Source organism: Vitis vinifera, chromosome 5 (assembly GCF_030704535.1).
Source record: "Vitis vinifera cultivar Pinot Noir 40024 chromosome 5, ASM3070453v1".
NCBI lineage: Eukaryota > Viridiplantae > Streptophyta > Magnoliopsida > Vitales > Vitaceae > Vitis > Vitis vinifera.
This window is the reverse complement of record NC_081809.1, coordinates 1,115,830-1,134,510: the sequence shown is the minus strand read 5'-3', so window position 1 is coordinate 1,134,510 and position 18,681 is coordinate 1,115,830. Positions and strand designations below refer to the sequence as shown.

Here is an 18,681-nt window from a genome sequence, read left to right as displayed (position 1 = left end):
AAAAATTAATATTTTATAAGCGACATTTTTTAACTATAAGAATACTCTTTGAGTAAAGGGGTCTAGCCAAACACGTTCACCCATTAAAATCAATATTAATTGATTGATTCATTTTTTTTATGATATAGAGACTAATTTTAAGAGGAACTTGATTTATAAAATAACCTAATTGCAAAAGAAGAGTAATATCAATTGAGATATACGTGTCTAAGTTAAGTAGAGTAAAATGTACCTTTAAAATAGAGAAAAACGTGTTTTCATATCTTCTTTTAACTTGCAATGTTTAGGGAAAGAATATTACTTTTTTTTTTTATAGGATTTTTTGTGTTTTTTAGTTATTGACGAGAAATTTCAACATTCAATGAGTGCCGATATTTGTCTAATGATAATGTCCTATTGATTTTATTTTTAAAAATAGCAGTCTAAAAACTTAAGGATTAAGGATATTTTTTTAGATACGTTGTTTGAACTTAGAATTGGTTAATATTTCAAGTTTACCAAAATAAAACATGAATACCCTAAAACAAAATGTAGCTTATAAAAAAGCTAATATACTTATCGAATTGTTCAAGAACAAAGTTGAAATTTACAAATACTCGAGATGTTATCCTACCACATTAAGATCATACACTTACAATCGTGGATCATCAAACTCATTTCAAAAAAATTTTCATCTTACTTCACTCACAAGTTCCACCAAAAAATTGGCCTGGATATTCTAGAACACGCGTGGCACCAGGATTGAGAGCATGATGTTCATTTTGAGTAGGAAGATATAAAGCTAAAGGATCATAAGATCACGAAAAATACAAGCAATAATAATGTGGATATGTGGTTATATAATCAATAGCATACATGCATTTATATAGATTATATATATGCTTATTATTATTATAGCATTAGGGCTTTTGATGAAGTATGGACCCTAAAAATCTCTTGGATCAACAAACACATTCCCCACAGGTCTCATCGCTGTCAATTCATCCTCATCACTCACGGGGGCGTTCAGCCTCTTTAAGTACCAGAGATCATTGATGCATGACATGGAGGAGCCCTGAGGAACATGGGCTCTGAGAGGATCAGACCCTCCTAGCTCAGTCATCATCACACTGCAGTCCTTCACATTCTCAGCCATTCTTGACGCAAACCTCCATACTCCTTTCATCAGCTCCCCAACCCTCTCTCCTTCTCCATGAATCCCATACAGGAACAGAAACCCAAAGGGTTTTTTATGGGACTCAGTACTCATACTCATGAATGGCAGTTTCAGGCATGGCAGGATTCTCTCCATTGCATGGCTCACACTTGCATGGAATATTTTCAATAGATTTGACCTCCTTATTTGAAGCTTGTATGCCTCAGAGGTATTCCATATGCTGAAGATTGCCCAAGAGCTTGGAGCTGTACCCATGATTTCCCCTTCTTTTTCTTCTTTCTTCTGCAAACCTACCCATCCTTCCTCTCTGAAGAAACACACCCAGGTGCCCATACTCAGCTTCTCCTTCAAGATGGCCTCAATATCTGTTGGGTATATCTCTCTTTGTTTCAAGCTGTTCTTGTAGAGGAAAATGGCCTGCTCGATATGCAACTTCTCGATTTTTATGTCTCTGGGAATATCTACTTCCTCAGCAAGGTGATCATTAACTGGTTGAACATATATGACTAATGAGCTAAACTTTACATAGTTGCATTTGAGAGTGAAGAGATTGGTGGAGGCCACATTGTTCTCCTCGGTTGCTAGGAAAGCATACTGTGCTCCATTTCTCTCTATCCATTCCTCTGCTGATTTAACAAGCCCTAATCCAATGCCCATCCTCCTACATTTACCAGATAAGATACATAAACTTTAACTCAATCCCAACATCAATATCCTTAACTACTATATATACATAATTGTGTGATATATAGCTAGGTTTTAGAAGGGTTTGATGGATGTATACAAGGTATGCAACAACCCTCTATCCCACCATTCTTCTTTAAAATTTGGCCTATGATTTTAGTTTTGGAAGAGATGCATACCCCATGATCATCTTCATCACTAGTTTCTTATACTGTTGAGGAGTAGGAGTAGAGGAAATTTGTGTGAATGAGAGGAGGATCAAATTAAAGAAAAGTGTACCTGTGCCTAGGAGAGACTCGAAGGCCCAGGATGCATCCCATCGTCACATCTGTTCCCCCAAAACCAGTCCCCACACGCTTGATACATCCTCGAACTGCACCGACAAGCTCCCCATTTTCGAGCAGCTGAGCAACCTGTAGGCCATTTTCAAGCATATATATGAGCAATCTGCAGTATGTTAGGGCTACAGTTGGTCATGGAGATTGGGACAAAGGGTGGGAATGTGATTAAAATTTATTGGAAGCAAGAGAAATGAGTTAATATAATATGGAATATATGTATGTATAGCCCTCACCTACCAGCATAACATGAACAGGGTAGAGCCTAATTCTACATAAAGGGTCACCCATCATGCTAGTAAATATGGAGATCCCCTTTTTATACCCTATCTCACAGTTCTTCTCAAGCTTCTCCACTGCTTCAATGTCTGTTTCTTCATTGAATTCCCTTATTAGGACCTTGTTCTCATGAATGTTGTCAACCATTTTTCTTTTCTTTTCCTCTAAAGAAACAGGAGATATTGGTTACCGGATCTGAGGAGGGAAGCTAATGTTTGAGGACTGAATCTTTCTTGAATGAGCTAGCTGCCATACCCAACCTCCAATCAGTGATCCTATATATACGTACTAGCTATTTTTTTTCTTCTTTTTTTCTTTTTTCTTTTTAAAAAAAAATTCTACTTCTGAATTCTCAATGTCTTTCTTTTGTTTGCTTCCTCTTTTTGAACCCCAAGTAATCATATTCCACCCCACTGTATCATTCATGGTAAACTTTGTTTCAGGTCAGTTTTCTTTACTCTTCTCTTTGAGTGAAAGCTTGGAATTTACTCTTTAAAAGTATTTTTGTTTTTTATATATATACTTAATTGAGGTGAATGGAACAACCATTGTTGTCTTGGAAGTGATATTCAGTAAACTTGTATAATCATTTTGCATATCTTATCCATGACATAGACTCTTTCTTGGGCCCTCCAACCGATCTTAATCTTCTCGAATTTTCATATCACATGATAAAATCGATCGAAGCGACTTTTTTCTAACCCAATTACACCTCTCTTGGTGTTTTCCTCTTATAAAACCATGTCCACATGCCTTGAATTGTCTTTTTGTGAACAAAGTGTAAATGAGACATGAAGTGTGTGTGTATATATATATTAGTCCATGGCCTTACAAATGTCCCAATTCATATTACAATTTTTTTTCCATAATTTTCAGTCTTTGCCTGGTTTCATCCGATGATTTAAATGAAGCAAAATGCCTAAATACTTTGAAGAACAAAAGCATGATGATGATACTTTATGATTTGATTATTGAATGATCACCCAAGAAACAAAAACAATGGCTGCAGATAAGGATACATCAAATGTGATTAGGAGCATTGGATTCACATGGAAATCGTTCTGCCGGATTCGCTTTTGAGGCAGAAAAAAGAATCAAGACTTGGAAAGATGTTGAAAGCAACTATGTCGGCCAAGATTGGTGCAGCAGTACCATGGGGATTGAATCATTCATTCATTTGATCATTTGTATTTGTTGTTTATTTTTATTTTATTCTCTGATACCAGTTTCATTGATATGTGTGGCAACCACTACTACTGGTAGTGAACTGAGTCCAAAGTTAGAGAGAGAGAGGGATGAGGATGTGGAGAGGGTTGTTCAGGAATTGGAATATATATCAATCATTCAGGTATTCTTAGTTGGAGTTGATTTGAGTTTTCAATCACATCCTAGCTGTTCCTGAGAAAGTAGTCTTCTGCTTTATAATTGTTTTTTTTGTCCTTCAACCCTAACCGCAAACATCCGCCTTGTGCCGCCCCTTTCAACGCTGTTAGTATCTGAGTGCCAAAGATTTGGATTACGGTGCATTATGGGACACTCCAGATTGTTGGATTTTCTTTTTTCTTTTTTCTTTTTTCTTTTTCTCTTTTCGATTTTTTCGGAAACTACAAATGCTTGAATCAACTGTCCAAAGTTCTTCTGCTGCTGCTCCCACAAATTATTGTTTCGGTGCTCCATTTTTCTCCATCAAAAGAGAAAAAAAAAAAAAAACCAGTTCCTTGAAGACTGGGAAACTTCTGTAAAATTATTTAGGGCTATGTTTCAACTGGGAAATGATCAATTGGGGCTTTTAATTTATGTTCGGTTGAAAAACATGAAAAATCGTTGCCCATTTAATTCTCGGAAAGAATGGTATCTTTCCATGTGATTTTCTTGGTTTCCTCTCAAGATCTCTGAACCAAATGGAGCTGACCAAAGGTTGCTCTGCACTACATGCACTTCTTTAAAATAGGGTTAGTGGCTTCGGAAATTTGAAGAAGAGAATGTGTCTGCATTAATCAGATTTCTCATAAGAATGCTTTATCCATGCAAGATTAAGAAACACTTTTCTTCCCAAACCTAAAATACTGCAGAAATTTTCTTCGCCTTTGTGATGTCCCACGTCGGATAGGGGAGCAAGTTCCTAGCGCTATATATGTAGAGACTCCTCTTAACCAAATAGACGTGTTTTAAAGCCGTGAGGGCTCTCTTGGGCCCAAAGTGGACAATATCTACATGGTTGGGTGCGAGTCGTTACAAATGATATCAGAGCCGATCCCCGACCTCGATGTGGGGGTTTGTTTGGCTCCATAACGGGTGTTTGTCTGTTTGGTCTTGCAATCCTATGAGACGACATTTATAATGTCCCATATGTAGAGATTAGACGCGTTTTAAAGTCGTGAGGGTTTTCTTGGGCCCAAAACGGACAATATCTACATGATAGCCTTTTTGCCACTTTGCCCAAAGCGGACAATATCTACATGGTTAGGTGCGGATCGTTATAGCCTTCTTGCCACTTTCTTTAAAAAAGTGTCATTGGCATACCTCAACGGCTTAGTATGCATAATAGTAGTATTACCATTGGGCTTTCTAAAGTTCAAAAGGGACTTTCTAGCCCCAAAAAATAATAATAATAATAATAATATTATTATTTTTCTTTTTAAAATTATTATTCACTTGGTTTTTCTTAGTGACGCAAAAATGTAAATCTTTCATCTTTAAAAACCTCATTTTGTGATTTCATAAACGAGTAAAACATTTTAATTTATTTGAAGTTCAAAAAATTAAAAATAAAAATTTACCATCAACATCACCAAAAGAATTAGAGCAAGTATTTGAAAATTTAATTTTATTATCAACATCATAACGAGTTATTTGTATGAACTTTAGAATCCGTTTGGTAATAATTTTATAAATTGATAACTTTTAATATTTCAAAATTTTTATCATTTAAATGTTAGAATTATTATAAATATTTTTTAAAATCACTCTCAAACGCATTCTTAGTTTAATTAGAGTCTTTAACCTTCGATGATGTTCCCATAACTCTAAGCATCTTTGAAAGTATTTTTAAAAAATGTTTTTATTATAAAAGGTGTTTTGATAAAATTTAAAAATATTTTTAAAAATTATAAAAATTATTTATAATATTTTTAAATGATCCTAGGAGGGAGGCTTTACTATAAAAATACTTTAAATAGAAATTTTCGAAACACACTATTGATTTTGAGGAATATAAAGGATATGGATTCCTAGATATTTTGTTAGTTTTAATCATATTCCCTCTTTTTACTAGCTTCCACAGGTAAAGAATAATATATAAATATATCCCAATAGTTCCAAATAAAAAGCTTACAAGTAATTGTATTTATTTGTTTGGGTGCTATGAACTTTTTGCACAGGGTCTAGAAGATGGCCTACTATTGCAGTGAAAGGTATTGTCAAGGTGGGTAGTAAATCCAAAGCCCTTTGACTCAATATACAAATATGGACAGAAAACTAATGGAGAGGATCCACGTCCCCCTGTGCCCCACCTCTGCTCTACATAATCATAGAGTATCTCACTGCCACCGTTCGATGCGGCATGAGATGTGCGCTCCCCCCTACCAAAAAGCTGCCCACTCTCCTTGTACAGAGCTGGCGCACACGACAAAAACACTAAAAGACACACTCCCTTTCTCATCAACGGATGAGATTCAATCATCCAAATTCGATCACCCTCACGCAAATCGACGGCTCAGATCGCTTATGCGCCTCGTCTTTCTTCTCTTCGTTCTTGGCTTTTTTGCGGTGATCTTGAAGGCCGGGGACACGTCATTTCCGGCGGCGTCGATGGTCGGTATGGATGGACCGAGGGTTTGGAGGGATTGAACGGGGCACTCCTGCCATTCGAGAGCTTCCAGGTCTTTGTTCACTTCATCGATGGTGAGGGACGAATCGTACGGCGATGATCCCTCGTTGAGAGTGGATCTTGGTGGATGCATCAGATCTATGGTGCTCAATGCTTCCAAAAGTTCCTCCTGTGACCAAAGAGATTTTCTCAAAATAATAAAAGGAAAAAGAAACATGAAAGCGATTAAGCGAAGCTTAGAGCGCTCGAGTCTTACCTTGCGACGCTTGTGTAGTTTGATGAATCCGTGCATTTGGATAATCTTCATAAACGAAAAATAATGTTCAGTAAAATTTAAATAAAATATTAAACAATCTCCACACATGGAGGACATCTGCTTGAAAAGCTTCATATCGAGATGAAAAAGTAACACTGATTAGGAAAACAATCTTCCGGTCTGTTTGGATCCAGAGAAAGAAGAGAGGAAAAGCATTTCTCATCACAAAATCCATACTCAACTGTATTCCAAATACAAAAATTTTGGCCTCATTCAATTTCAATATAATATCCAAATAGTATATTTTATTTTCACGTGTTCATTTTTTTTCTCAGGAACCAAACGCGCCACCAAGAAGAGGATGGAGGGAAAAAGAAACAGAGACCTGGTTAAGATGGTCGTTAGTGCAGTCTAATCGGTAAGGATTCTCGAGGAAAACTTCATAGTCATGAAGCTGAATCTTCGCCCCCGTCTTCTTCCGCATTTTCACTTTCACACCCTCAGATCCACTGTGCAGAGTGTACTATCCTCAAAATTTTCGCTCCAGTAAACACTGTAGCTCTACCCAACTCCCAATCCTCAATCCGGCTCCAAGTATTTTCCCGTCTTTACGAAATGACCAAATTACCCCTTTCGGGACCCACTTCAAAGGCATGGTAAGCAAGCAACCAATGAAACGGTGGCACATCATCTCCAAAAAAGAATGATTTGGTGGGGATCATCCAATAATAATACAAAAATTTTTGGAAAAATATGGGGGAGTGAAGGGTATAACAAGTCGTAACCCCACTTGTACCGCAAACGCCATGATGTTGGGTGGTGGAGCCTCCTCTGCAGTCTGCCTCCGTGTGCTAACTTCTTCTACCACAGCTGCGTGGGGGGGAGTGGGGGGTGTCTCCAAATGCTATGATGTTGGGTGGTGGAGCCTCCTCTGCCCTCCGTGCGCTAACTGCTTGTACCACCGCTGAGAACGGGGAGTGTGGGGGTGTCTCCAAATGCTACAACCACAGGCCACGTCTTCCTTTTTCGTACGTTTGATCTGATATTTGATGTATTTTGTTACCATTTTTAGTAAATTACGTGGACAAAAATTTAATTTAATTTTATCTACGAAAGTAAAGAGGCCCAAGCCCGTATTTTGTCAGACGATAAGCCCAGTCCCACATACTTATCACATTAGTCCAACTTAAACTTCGGGGAAAAGGGCCCCTATTTTGGAAATTCTGAGCATATGGTAACCCAACTTCTCTCCGAAACAGCCCAGTTATTATTATTATTTAAATAAAATAAAATAAAAAGAGAATAAAATAACCCCCTCCTCTCAATCCCTATGTCCAAGCCTAGCTTTTTTCGCTCGGCCATTAATCTTGATTGTCTGTGGTGAAGATTAGAAAAGGCAAGATGACGAGGAAGAATCACCAACGTTAAGATTCTGGTTGTAATTCCCACCTTTTATGTAAGTCATTACCTCAAAGTGTTGTTATTTGTCTTGATGTCTAATTTCTGGAAATTGGATATCATTCCTTAATGTTGGTGATGAATGCTCAAATGTTCGACTAGGGGTTTACAATTTGGAATCTTTTCCATTAAATGCATTGTTACGGATTTCCATTTTCCTCTTCCTCTTTTTTTTTTTCGAATTTCGAGTGATTAAACTTATTTAAAGTAGTTTTGAAGAATGGTTTGTTTATGTAATTTTAGGGTTTGTGTTTCCTTATCCATTCATTTAGGATTTTCGGATTGATTAGGAAAGTGGAGTCACATTTCTTACCAATTTTAATAGAAAAATAAATAAATATAGATTGAGTAATAGAAATTTGAATAATTTTAAGTTAGATTTTTTAATATAGATATTTTGTGGTAAAATTTCAGCTATTGAATAAATAAATTATGTTTTAATTTTAAATACTAAAATATAACATATTTTTAATGAAATAAATTTTTTATTTATATTAATGTTTGACATTAATATCAATTTATACTTGATTAATGCTAATAATTTTTTATGCATATATTATTTTCTTTAAAAACTAGTTTTAAAAAATTTAACTTTATGTTAACATTGGATATGTACTTTCAAAATTCATATTTTTTATTAGGACATATTATGTTAATACATACTTTCACAAAATTTATCATAGATGTATTGTTTTTTTTTCAAAAAAATAACTCTAATGTATTTTTATTATTTGTTTTGTCATGTTTTTCTTTTTTTTTGGGAGTTTTTTCCAGTATTTTTATATGTTTTGATTAACTTCTTTTTCTCAATATTTTTTTTTCCAAAATTTTGTCCGATATTTCCAAAAATTTCCATAAAATCAAATTATCAATATTTTGATGATTTCTGATACTTTTATCCTTAACAGTCACTAATTTGGTTGAAATGATGATAACTATTATAAGTTGTGAAAATAAGGAAAAATTGTTGTAATTTTTGTATATGGGGAAGAAAGTGAGATTTATTACTACATCCATTTCAAGGATGGACTGACGAAGAAGGAGGTGGATGGTAGTGTGGATTATAAAAGAGGTTAGTGTGATGGTGTATCGGTAAACAAAAGTGTATTATTAGAGGACTTTGTAATCAAAGTCTATTAGAAAATGAATTTGAATGCAAGTGAATAGTAATTCAATATACTTTGAAATTTGATCCATTTGCCTCTTTGCTACTTACGTGCTATCAAATTATTTTTAAACTTGTGTCAATATAGTGATGTATTTGCATAAATTTATATATCACCCCACCATGAAAATAGTTGACTAGATAAAAAATAGTAAGTTCTTAGTTCCTTACTTTATTTAATTATGTTGAACCTAAAAACAAAGAAGAAACTATGGTGACATGTTATGTATGTTGCAAGGTTTTTGAACTAGTTGTTGGATCAACATTTGCCTTAGTCATAGGAAATGGGATACATGAGGAGAATGCAATTCAATTGATCGAATTTTCCAAAAGATGTGTTAAGTCGAATGTTGGTCCACTACAATCAACAAGATTTGATTCAATGATATTAGGTAATGGGCAAACAAGCAAAGGGATGTAATATACTTGATATTAATGGTAAACCAATTTTGATACAAATACATCAACAATACTAGGGAGTGGATTAGTGTATGTTATGTTATATAAGGTTACCCATAGAAAGTTACTCTGTGTACAATGCTCAAGATTGTAAGCGATTCAAATACATGTATTTCATAAGGAACATAATAATTCTATAGATGAAGTTGCCTATGTCAAATGGTTAAGATTGGTTGAGCAATACTTGTAATTGGTGACGTTATTAGGACTTAGGAGCAATCCAAATTATTTGCCTTGGCAATTTTGCAAAACTTTCATGCAACAATATGGAATGGAGTTGACATATTCTCAATCATAGAACTACAAGGAAAAGGTTAATAAAAAGAATATCTAGTATGCTAAAAGATTCATTTAAGCTTTTGTCATAGCTATGACAGATTAATTGAAGCAAATTTAGGGACATTGACAGAGTGCGTTTAATTGATAAGAGTTTCATGAGACTATTTGTGACTTATTCAATAAGTGGATGTGTTAAAAAAGATCGTCATCTCATTCTAACAATTAGTTATACTCATATGAGTGGGCCATACAGAGGTGTGTTATTATCTACCTCAACATATGATGTAGGTAACAACCTATTTTATTTAACTTAAAAATCATGAAGAATGACTATACTATTTGTTGAAAGTGAATGATATTATTGGTCATAGAGATGTTGTCATTATTTCTAATAGGCATCTAGGCCCATTATGTTGCATTTCAATGGTGGTTGACGATGAGAATCATGTCCATTGCCATAGGCATATGAAAGAGAGTTTTAGTTCCTGCTTTAACTAAGAAAAACACAAAGGGAAGGAGAATGCCCTCAAAATGTTTGATACGATCACTTATGTAAGATTGTATTGTGATTGTGATGCTGCAATATTCAACTTAAGAATTTTTAATCCTAGCTTGACAAAATGGGATGAGAAAAACAACCACCAACATTGGGCAAAGTTTGAGTTCCTAAGTATGTTATAGAATAAAATGACATTGGTTCTGACAATGAGTTTTAATGCATGGGTGCAAGTTGAATGGCGTCACATGGTGTGCTCCTTTTTCATCAAGCATATGGACCAAGGGTTTAATATGTTGTTTAAGCACAAAAATGAAATTAAGAAATTGAATGGAGAAATTGGTCCAAAATAAAGGAAAATTACTAATAAAGATCGTAAAGATTGAGAGTTATGTTGCCTACCCTAATTTAGGTATGAGTGTTAAGGTTTTCATTTGAATATTTTACCTTAATGTTGACTTAGGGCTAAGAAGATGCACATGCAAAGCTCTGCAAATGTTAGAATTTCCTTTTGATCATGCATGTGCAATTTTATTCGAATGATGGAGCAAGATATTTATGAATACATTGATGTTTGTTGTAAGCTTCCAATGCATGAACAAACATACTCTAGTTTCATTTGAACATCGATTACTCATGACATGTAGTTTGTAAACCAAGATAGAAATGAGTCCAATAATAGTATCAAATTGTATGCACGAACCCTCTACAACGAAACAATCTCTTGATCGACCTTGTAAATCCATATAGAATCACAATTAATTTCAAAGCATACGACATATTGTTTTCGATATAACAAGGTTGAATGGAATTGTGCAACCTACAAAATCCAATTTGATTATTGTTGATGTGCGGATATTCTTTCTAAGCTTTGATGTTTATTAGTGATGAAACAATTTGTATTAATTTGCATAACTACCTAGCTACTTCATGATCATTATGATGTGTCTCTATTTTGAAAGGAATACTTCTTATATGACTACTTAATGTGATTGAATTGTGTCATTTGTTTGGTTGGGTGAGTTAGAAATTTGCTTTATGTTTTATCTTTATCAATTTCAAATTTGATGTGAGATTAGATTGTGACCCCATACCCTCCCCATTTTTGTTTAGTTTTATATATTAAATTATTATATAAAGTAAACAATGGTGAAATGTTTGGAAGCAAGTGGAATAGCTAAACCCTCAAGACCACCGAAGGAGCATAAGAGATCAAGGGGCGCTGGTGGGAGAAAGGAAATGTATGTGAAATCAATTTTGGCGCTGGTGGGAAAAAGGAAATGTATGTGAAATCAATTTTTATAATATCCGCCTTCTAATTGATTTCCTCGTACATCAATGAATACTTTTATAACGACCCGCTTCCAATCATGTAGATATTGTTCACTTTGAACCCAAAGAGGCACTCACGACTTTAAAATGCATTTACAGGGTTACAAGGAGTCCATACTTATATAGCACCAGGAACTTTCCCCCCTATCCGATGTGGGATGTCACAAACACCCCCTCCCCCCTCCCATGTAAATACAACAAACAAACCCTACACCGAGGTTGTGGATCAACTTTGATACCATTTGTAACGACCCACTCCCAACCATGTAGATATTGTTCGTTTTTTACCTAGATAGGTCTACAAGGTTAAGAGAAGTTCATACTTATATATCCTCGTTGTATCTCACGGGATTATGGGATCAAACAAACAAATATTCTTACGGGGCTAAATAAACCTCACACTGAGGTCGAGGATCGGTTCTGATACCATTTATAATGACTCGCTTCCAACTGTGTAGATATAGTCCGCTTTAGACTCAAAGGAGCCCTTACGGCTTTAAAATACGTTTACAGGGTTACGAGGAGTCCATACTTATATAGCATTATAAACTTTCCTCCCTATCCGATATGGGATGTCATGACTTTCATATACTAATATTTTCATTTACTGTATTGCTCAACATATATGTTTTGTACCACCAACTGTTTACGATTACCAATTAAAATGACTTCTGTAAATGCATTTTCTATAAATCTTACCGATTACCGGAAATAACCTCGTTGTTGATAAGCTATCGGAGGAAAATAAAAGTTGTATTTCAGAGTTTGGGATTTGGAGGACTTCTTGAAATCACCTGCATAGAAGTATGGTATGACATACGTCATTGGCTGATCCAACGATTTAATATTGAGCATTGTTAGATAGCTGGTTAAACAAAATGGTGAAAATTCGTTGAGGATGTTGCAATGGAACTTGGAATTCTGAGAGCAAGTGAGCAAATTATTAGCCATTTTGCAGAGGGCATTGTACTTGTTCTCACAATTCAGGGATTGCGTCCAATAAAAATAAGTATTTTATATTTGACCTCACAAAGAAAATTTTATTTCCAAAAACAATCTAAAAGAGTTTTTAAAAACTATTTTTTAAAACATTCCTAAACAAGTCCAGAGGTATTTGTGGCGCTCAACTACCCGATTAAAATTTATTTTCAAATTTTTAATAGAATTTATTCAAATTTATTTAAAATATTTTTAATTATTATTATTATTATTTTAAAAAAATGTTCTAAATAATAATTCAAAATATAAAAAATGCTCTCAAATAATTGAGAATTATTTTCAAGAACTAATTTTTCAGATTTATTTTTGAAAACATTCCCAAACGTATCCATATGTAATTATTTCTAATCATACCTTACAGCATGAAGCAATTCTTGGAAGTAACTTGAAAATTAATAATTTTTCTTATTATTGGTAAAACATTTATTCGAAAGACAGGAGATGTGAAATAAGTTGTTGCCTCCTTATCCTCATTGATATCATGACATGGCAAAATATCGAGGGTAATGATATGAGTCATGTGACTGATGCGGCGATGGCCCGCAGGATTGGAGAGTTCTGAACCGTAGAGGAACATTTCCCCACACTGGCGACTCAATTTACCGCCAAGATTCGCTGATGGCCCACGGGAGAGAAATTGAGAACCGTTGGATCATACACGTTTGGTGGGTCCCACTATCGAGAATAGTATGGAACTCACCAAGGAGATTCAAAATTTGGACGGGAACAAGGTGTATATTGAGTAGACCGCAAGCAATCGAGAACCGTCAAAATCAACCTGCTTAATTGGTCACGACCGTCCATCAGACTGCGGCCACTGATCTGCTGTGGTGGGGTCCATTAACAAACAGTAGGGTCGAAGTGGACCACTATGAACGAGTTTGAAAAACATCGTCACCTAATCCCTCGTAAAGCGTCTCAACGAACCAGCCATTTGTACCTCTTCCCGACCGGAGATTCTACCATCAACGGTGGTAGCAGGACAGTCACGGCACGATCTAATCACAGGTGAGTTGAAGCAGATCAAGTATTTTCTCTAATTCGTGGTTTCTAGGGTTTGGTGTATGAGTATTTGTTTGTTTTGATTCTTCACGAACTGCTAGGGTTTCGGATCTGTATGAATATGTGAATTAAGTTTTAAATTGAATTTGACTGCACATCTGTATTTGTGTGAATTATTGGATATTGGAACTGTGAATTGTGTGGTGAAGAGTTTGTGAAATTTGTGGATCTGGAGGCGTTGCGTTGCTTTGATTTCTACAATTGGTCGATGTTTTGATTAAGATTTTTTATTTCTGATTTATATTAGCGAAATATTAGGTTCCTTAGAAATTGCCATAACTAGACGATATTGAGAAATTCTTTTGTATTCAGTAGCAATTTATCCTAGTTTCTTCCATATTTCATTTTCTCTTTTAGAGTTTTCTTTTGGTTATTCTGTGGTGAAATGAAGTATATGAGCAATTGGATAGTTATTGAAGTAATAGAATTGGATGTCCACACTGCTGATGCTGTCTGTAATTCATTGGCAAGATTTTCTGTGCTGAAATTGAGAAGGAAACTACAGCATGTTTGCTTTCAGTTATTTATTTTGGTAGCCTATTTGCAGGTTTCAGGTGGTTGACTGAGGAGTTTTCAGCTATTGAAATCTAATTAGAGGTGGAATCAAGGTGTGCTTATTTTTCATTTTAGCTTCTTTAAGTCTATGGTGAATTTTTCTTTGGGCTTTTCTATACATGTATTTGGACTTAGCATTTGGTTTTGTGCTTAATTTGCAGGCTTTTTTTGGGCATAAAAAGAGTTTGCATTACAGTTTAGGTTGCCCGGAATGGCAAGGATAAAACCTCAGGCTTTGTTACTGCAAAGCAAAAAGAAGAAGGGCCCGACACGTATCAGTATCACTACAATTATATTTTGCAACCTAGTCGTTGTGTTGGTTGTATTTTCCCTATTTGCTACTTATAGGCATTGGTCTAATAGGTTTGTTATCGTCTTACTCATTTGGTACCTGGTATTGTGTCTATTTAGCTTTTCTATGAGCAAAATTAATGCTATGTTTGATTCCCAAGGGGAAGAAAATAGAAATGAAAATTATAAGGAAAGGAAAAGGTAAGCAAAATTTATAAAATTTTTCTCTTGTTTGAATGTCTATGGTACAGTTAATAGAAGTAAGATTAAATTATTCAGGAATACACTTTTTCCAAGTTTTCTTTACCTTTGTTTAAGGAAAATGGGGAGGAAAGTGTTTTTGCATTTTCCCTCCTTTTTTTCTTTAGTAATTTTTTCCATCACTTTTTTACATGACAATTGAACATAAGAAAATCATTTTCCTTGGCATTTTCTTCCTTTCCTTAGTACTTTCTAAGAACCAAACATAGCATAAGAAAAAAAAAAGAATAAAAATCTCCATATTGGTCTGTGAAAAATGATTCTGTTGTTTAGATTCCACTTTAAGTTCTAAAACTATTCCGATTTTCATGCAGGTCGAGGAACCAGTTTCAGAGTGGGGTATCAAATGTTGAGGTACTTATTCAGGAATTTAAAATGTCTTTTTTAAAAAAAAATAAAAATAAAATAGACATAAACTACACTGTTCCATTATTTTCCTTTAGTCTTTTGATGATCCAGTTGGTTGTTAAGATCCCTGTCTTTACTTGGTTGTTTCTATAATTTTCTGATTTAGCAATAGTTCTAGGTAAATGCATCTAGATCTAACTGAGCTTATTCCTTTGTCTGGTCTAGGAGAATGATGGTTTTGTAGATTCAAAAAGGTTCGACCTTCCCGGATATGCTGTAAGTTTCTTCAAACATTGGTTGGATTGATCTGCTTCCCTTGTTATGTGGCATGAATGTATATCTTTCTGGAGCTAGATGTTGCATATTATAGTTGGTTGTATGGAGGTAATGGTGATGGCAAGAAAATGAAGTTATTTGCTTTTATACAGTGACAAATTCTAGAACTATATGTATTTACATCATGAGTGGTGGTAGATCTTTCTTGTTTGACTGTATAAATAATGGATCTATTATGACTTCAATATAATTAATCACTCTGTTAAATAAACAATGAAAAATTTGGTGCCCACATTGGATTTGTAAGGATTCTATTCTCTTTGAAGTCAATCTAAGCTTTAGAGACTTTATACTGTTAAGCTTGGTTCTGGAATTATGATGATGGATCCCTGTTCTCCAAGAAACTTATACAATTGATTGATTAATCTTCTCTTGATCATTTCACCCTGATCTAGTTGGTAGTTCATAGTTGGTAAAACAGATATCTCCTTGGTTTTTGTGTAGATCCTAAATACATCAAAAGGTTATATAACTGTGGAGCTTTACAAGGATGGTTCTCCTGAGATTGTGGACAAATTCCTTGACTTGTGGTGAGTATTTGTATGCGCTACTTTCATCTATTGATGTTTCATGAAGCTGACAAACTGTGGTAGCACTATTAATGGGTTGTCAAGGCTGTAATAGCTGATTGACAATTACAAGGTCTTAATTGAACTTTGTTCCTCAAACCTCTTGATTTTGGAGGAGCATATAGATCTCTAAATATTGACTTGCTCCGTTAGCATCACTTTGCAATCTTATAATACATTCTGAAGGATAGACTGGTTTTGCAGTCAAAAGGGTTACTTCAAAGGGATGCCTTTCCATCACGTGATAAAGAACTATGTGATTCAAGGAGGTCATTCCCAAGGAATTGGAGCTGCTGAAGATTGGACATCAAAAGGGAAGCCTCATGGACACCTTCCTTTAAGGTTTTCTAGCCTGAATCTATTTTGTACTTGTTAGTGGTATTTGCTGATTTGGTCATGATTCGGTAGACTAACTGCTGCTAACTCTTTCTTGTGAACACCCAGTCCTAAGCATGAGGCATTTATGCTTGGAACTTCAAAGACTAAACAAGATCGCAAGAAATTTGAGCTGTTTATCACTACTGCACCAATACCAGATCTGAATGACAAGCTTATTGTATTTGGACGGGTCATCAAGGGGGAGGACGTTGTGCAGGTAAGTCTTGTAGTTTCTTTTTCTTTTTCTGTTTTTCCCCCCCTGGGGTGAGTGTTTTGGTGATGGATTAACTACAACTTATCTGAATTATTCCAAAAATTATATTCTTTATATGTACATGTATATTATAGAGGAAATAACAAGTACGATGACAGGACAAAGAGTCCATTACAAAGCACCAATATGGGGAGAGAAACTAGAAATGTAGAAAAAAAGAAATAACAGCTAATTACGAGAAGTGTTATGCCCATCAAAGTGCCTAGTTGATTAGCATGAATGTCAGGATGTGTGGTAGAGACCCATGGTCCTGGGTTCAATTCCTCCCACTAATTGAACCTCCTGGATTATCCAGTGCTGATTGTAGCAGACGCGGTTAGCACTCTGAGGTTTGGGTCCCTATAGAGAGTTCAAAAGGTTTGACCATGGAATGTTTCTCAGTTATCAAGAAAAAAAAAGTGTTATACAATGCAATGTATCATTAATGGAGCAGGTGGTGATGCCATATGGCAATGATTAGCTTTGAACTGGGCCTTTGTGGTTGAACCTTAACAAATGAGATCATTAGTGCCTTATTAATGGAGTTTATCAGTAGGTGGTTTTGCCATACGGCAAGGATTAGCTTTGAACTGGACCTGGGTGGTTAATCATGAGATCATTAGTGCCTTCTTGTTGCATGTAATTGTTATATTGCTTAAAAGGAACATTTGGAATCCAAAGGTTCTTACTGTGGGGACCTTATGTCTACAATGATGTCATTCAGGAAATTGAAGAGGTGGATACAGATGAACACTACCGACCTAAATCTCGTATAGGGATCATCAACGTGACTCTCAAACGTGAAGCTTGAGCTATTCCAAGCTGGTGTAAAATTTTTAATGTCATGGCACCCAGAAGAGAAACTGCTCACCAGAATTTTTATAATTGAGTTTGTCATGGTGCCTCAATTTTTATTTTTTTTTCCTCTCTTGTTCACGGTTTTGCTTTTCTTTTCTTTCTTCCTTTTTTGGGTTGTCCGAGAGGAGGGGAAAGTGTGTTGTTGAAGTTTATTTTACAGGGCAGAGATCCGAAGGTACAACAGATACCATTTGGTTAGTTTCATAGACGCGTCTGTTGAAATGTATGATGATTATTCTGTTTCATTCTATTACCTGCTAGAGTCGGCTAGTGCATTTGTGCCTAGAATTTCATGTTTTATAATCTTTCTGTGATAGAAATTTGAAAGAAATTCTTTATCTTCCTGGTTCTGATAAAACTTTTGGAGTGTATTCCAATGGGCCTGGATGAATCATTGAGCAACAATATAGTAATAATTATATTATGAATTTCATTATTTTATTTATAGCACAGGTTACTCATAGACTAATGTTCCGATTTTGGAAGCAGTTTCATGTCCTTAATCCCAGCTAAGATGCGGAAAGAGATTTGTGTGCTATACTCTTACTCCACTTCTTTTGTAGCAGAAGCTAAAAACTGAAAGTGTTGGTAAAAAGATTATTAATATGATGGGTTAATTTCAAGCTGTTCTTAGAAATAATTTTCTAGTTTTAAAAATAAAAAACAACTTTTTAATTTAGAAAACACGTTTAACAAAGATAAACAATAGGTGTTTTTTTTTTTTTTTTTTTTTAATTTTTGGAGAAGGTTTTGGGTACTGGTTGAGAACATGAAAAATATTTTTTAATTTTAATTTTATATTATATGTAAATGTATATTGCTCTTATGAAGAAAAATTCGAATTTGAGTTCCTTATCAGAATTTTGTTTCTAAAAATATTTGAACTGCTTTTAAAAACATATGATAAACAAAAAAAATTTGGGGATGGTAGTATTTTATTAAAAAATATAAAAATATATAAATAAATAAACAAAAGGTGGATGGTATATAGCATTTTTGTTTTTTTGTTTTTTTTAGCTCTTTGAGATGTGCAAAAGTTT

General features: G+C 34.8%; 3 protein-coding genes and 1 long non-coding RNA gene across 4 annotated transcripts; 2 read left to right on the top strand and 2 right to left on the bottom strand.

Annotated features, from left to right (window-relative positions):
• Nucleotides 1-730: 730 nt before the first annotated feature.
• LOC100241472 (probable N-acetyltransferase HLS1-like) lies at nucleotides 731-2,700 on the bottom strand. The gene is made up of 3 exons (XM_002272501.4): nucleotides 2,419-2,700; nucleotides 2,120-2,253; nucleotides 731-1,817 (listed from the first exon to the last, which is right to left on the bottom strand). Exons 1-3 carry the CDS (start codon nucleotides 2,602-2,604, stop codon nucleotides 926-928), a joined length of 1,212 nt encoding a protein of 403 aa, XP_002272537.1. The 5' UTR covers nucleotides 2,605-2,700; the 3' UTR covers nucleotides 731-925.
• Nucleotides 2,701-5,739: 3,039 nt separating this feature from the next.
• Nucleotides 5,740-7,681, bottom strand: LOC100853348 (uncharacterized). The gene is made up of 3 exons (XM_010651217.3): nucleotides 6,928-7,681; nucleotides 6,543-6,587; nucleotides 5,740-6,455 (listed from the first exon to the last, which is right to left on the bottom strand). Exons 1-3 carry the CDS (start codon nucleotides 7,024-7,026, stop codon nucleotides 6,156-6,158), a joined length of 444 nt encoding a protein of 147 aa, XP_010649519.1. The 5' UTR covers nucleotides 7,027-7,681; the 3' UTR covers nucleotides 5,740-6,155.
• A 118-nt stretch (nucleotides 7,682-7,799) lies between these two features.
• On the top strand, nucleotides 7,800-11,722 carry LOC104879206 (uncharacterized). The gene is made up of 2 exons (XR_785725.3): nucleotides 7,800-7,998; nucleotides 11,565-11,722. It is a non-coding gene; the product is annotated as an uncharacterized LOC104879206 (long non-coding RNA).
• Nucleotides 11,723-13,457: 1,735 nt separating this feature from the next.
• On the top strand, nucleotides 13,458-17,979 carry LOC100244755 (peptidyl-prolyl cis-trans isomerase CYP21-4). The gene is made up of 9 exons (XM_002277782.5): nucleotides 13,458-13,738; nucleotides 14,340-14,400; nucleotides 14,509-14,710; nucleotides 15,214-15,253; nucleotides 15,473-15,523; nucleotides 16,028-16,113; nucleotides 16,357-16,494; nucleotides 16,597-16,747; nucleotides 17,508-17,979. The coding sequence occupies exons 3-9, from the start codon at nucleotides 14,559-14,561 to the stop codon at nucleotides 17,592-17,594; spliced, it is 705 nt and encodes a 234-aa protein (XP_002277818.1). The 5' UTR covers nucleotides 13,458-13,738; nucleotides 14,340-14,400; nucleotides 14,509-14,558; the 3' UTR covers nucleotides 17,595-17,979.
• Nucleotides 17,980-18,681: the final 702 nt, after the last annotated feature.

Excerpts from the sequence above, each read along its gene's own strand:
- LOC100244755 (XM_002277782.5), top strand. The coding sequence starts at position 14,559 with ATGGCAAGGATAAAACCTCAGGCTTTGTTACTGCAAAGCAAAAAGAAG. Across the intron at positions 14,711-15,213 it reads TATAGGCATTGGTCTAATAG|GTCGAGGAACCAGTTTCAGA; the intron begins GTTTGTTATCGT and ends ATTTTCATGCAG. Across the intron at positions 15,524-16,027 it reads TCGACCTTCCCGGATATGCT|ATCCTAAATACATCAAAAGG; the intron begins GTAAGTTTCTTC and ends GTTTTTGTGTAG.
- LOC100853348 (XM_010651217.3), bottom strand. The coding sequence starts at position 7,026 with ATGCGGAAGAAGACGGGGGCGAAGATTCAGCTTCATGACTATGAAGTT. Across the intron at positions 6,588-6,927 it reads CTAACGACCATCTTAACCAG|ATTATCCAAATGCACGGATT; the intron begins GTCTCTGTTTCT and ends TCGTTTATGAAG. Across the intron at positions 6,456-6,542 it reads AACTACACAAGCGTCGCAAG|GAGGAACTTTTGGAAGCATT; the intron begins GTAAGACTCGAG and ends CTTTGGTCACAG.
- LOC100241472 (XM_002272501.4), bottom strand. The coding sequence starts at position 2,604 with ATGGTTGACAACATTCATGAGAACAAGGTCCTAATAAGGGAATTCAAT. Across the intron at positions 2,254-2,418 it reads ACCCTGTTCATGTTATGCTG|GTTGCTCAGCTGCTCGAAAA; the intron begins GTAGGTGAGGGC and ends AATGGCCTACAG. Across the intron at positions 1,818-2,119 it reads CGAGTCTCTCCTAGGCACAG|GAGGATGGGCATTGGATTAG; the intron begins GTACACTTTTCT and ends TGGTAAATGTAG.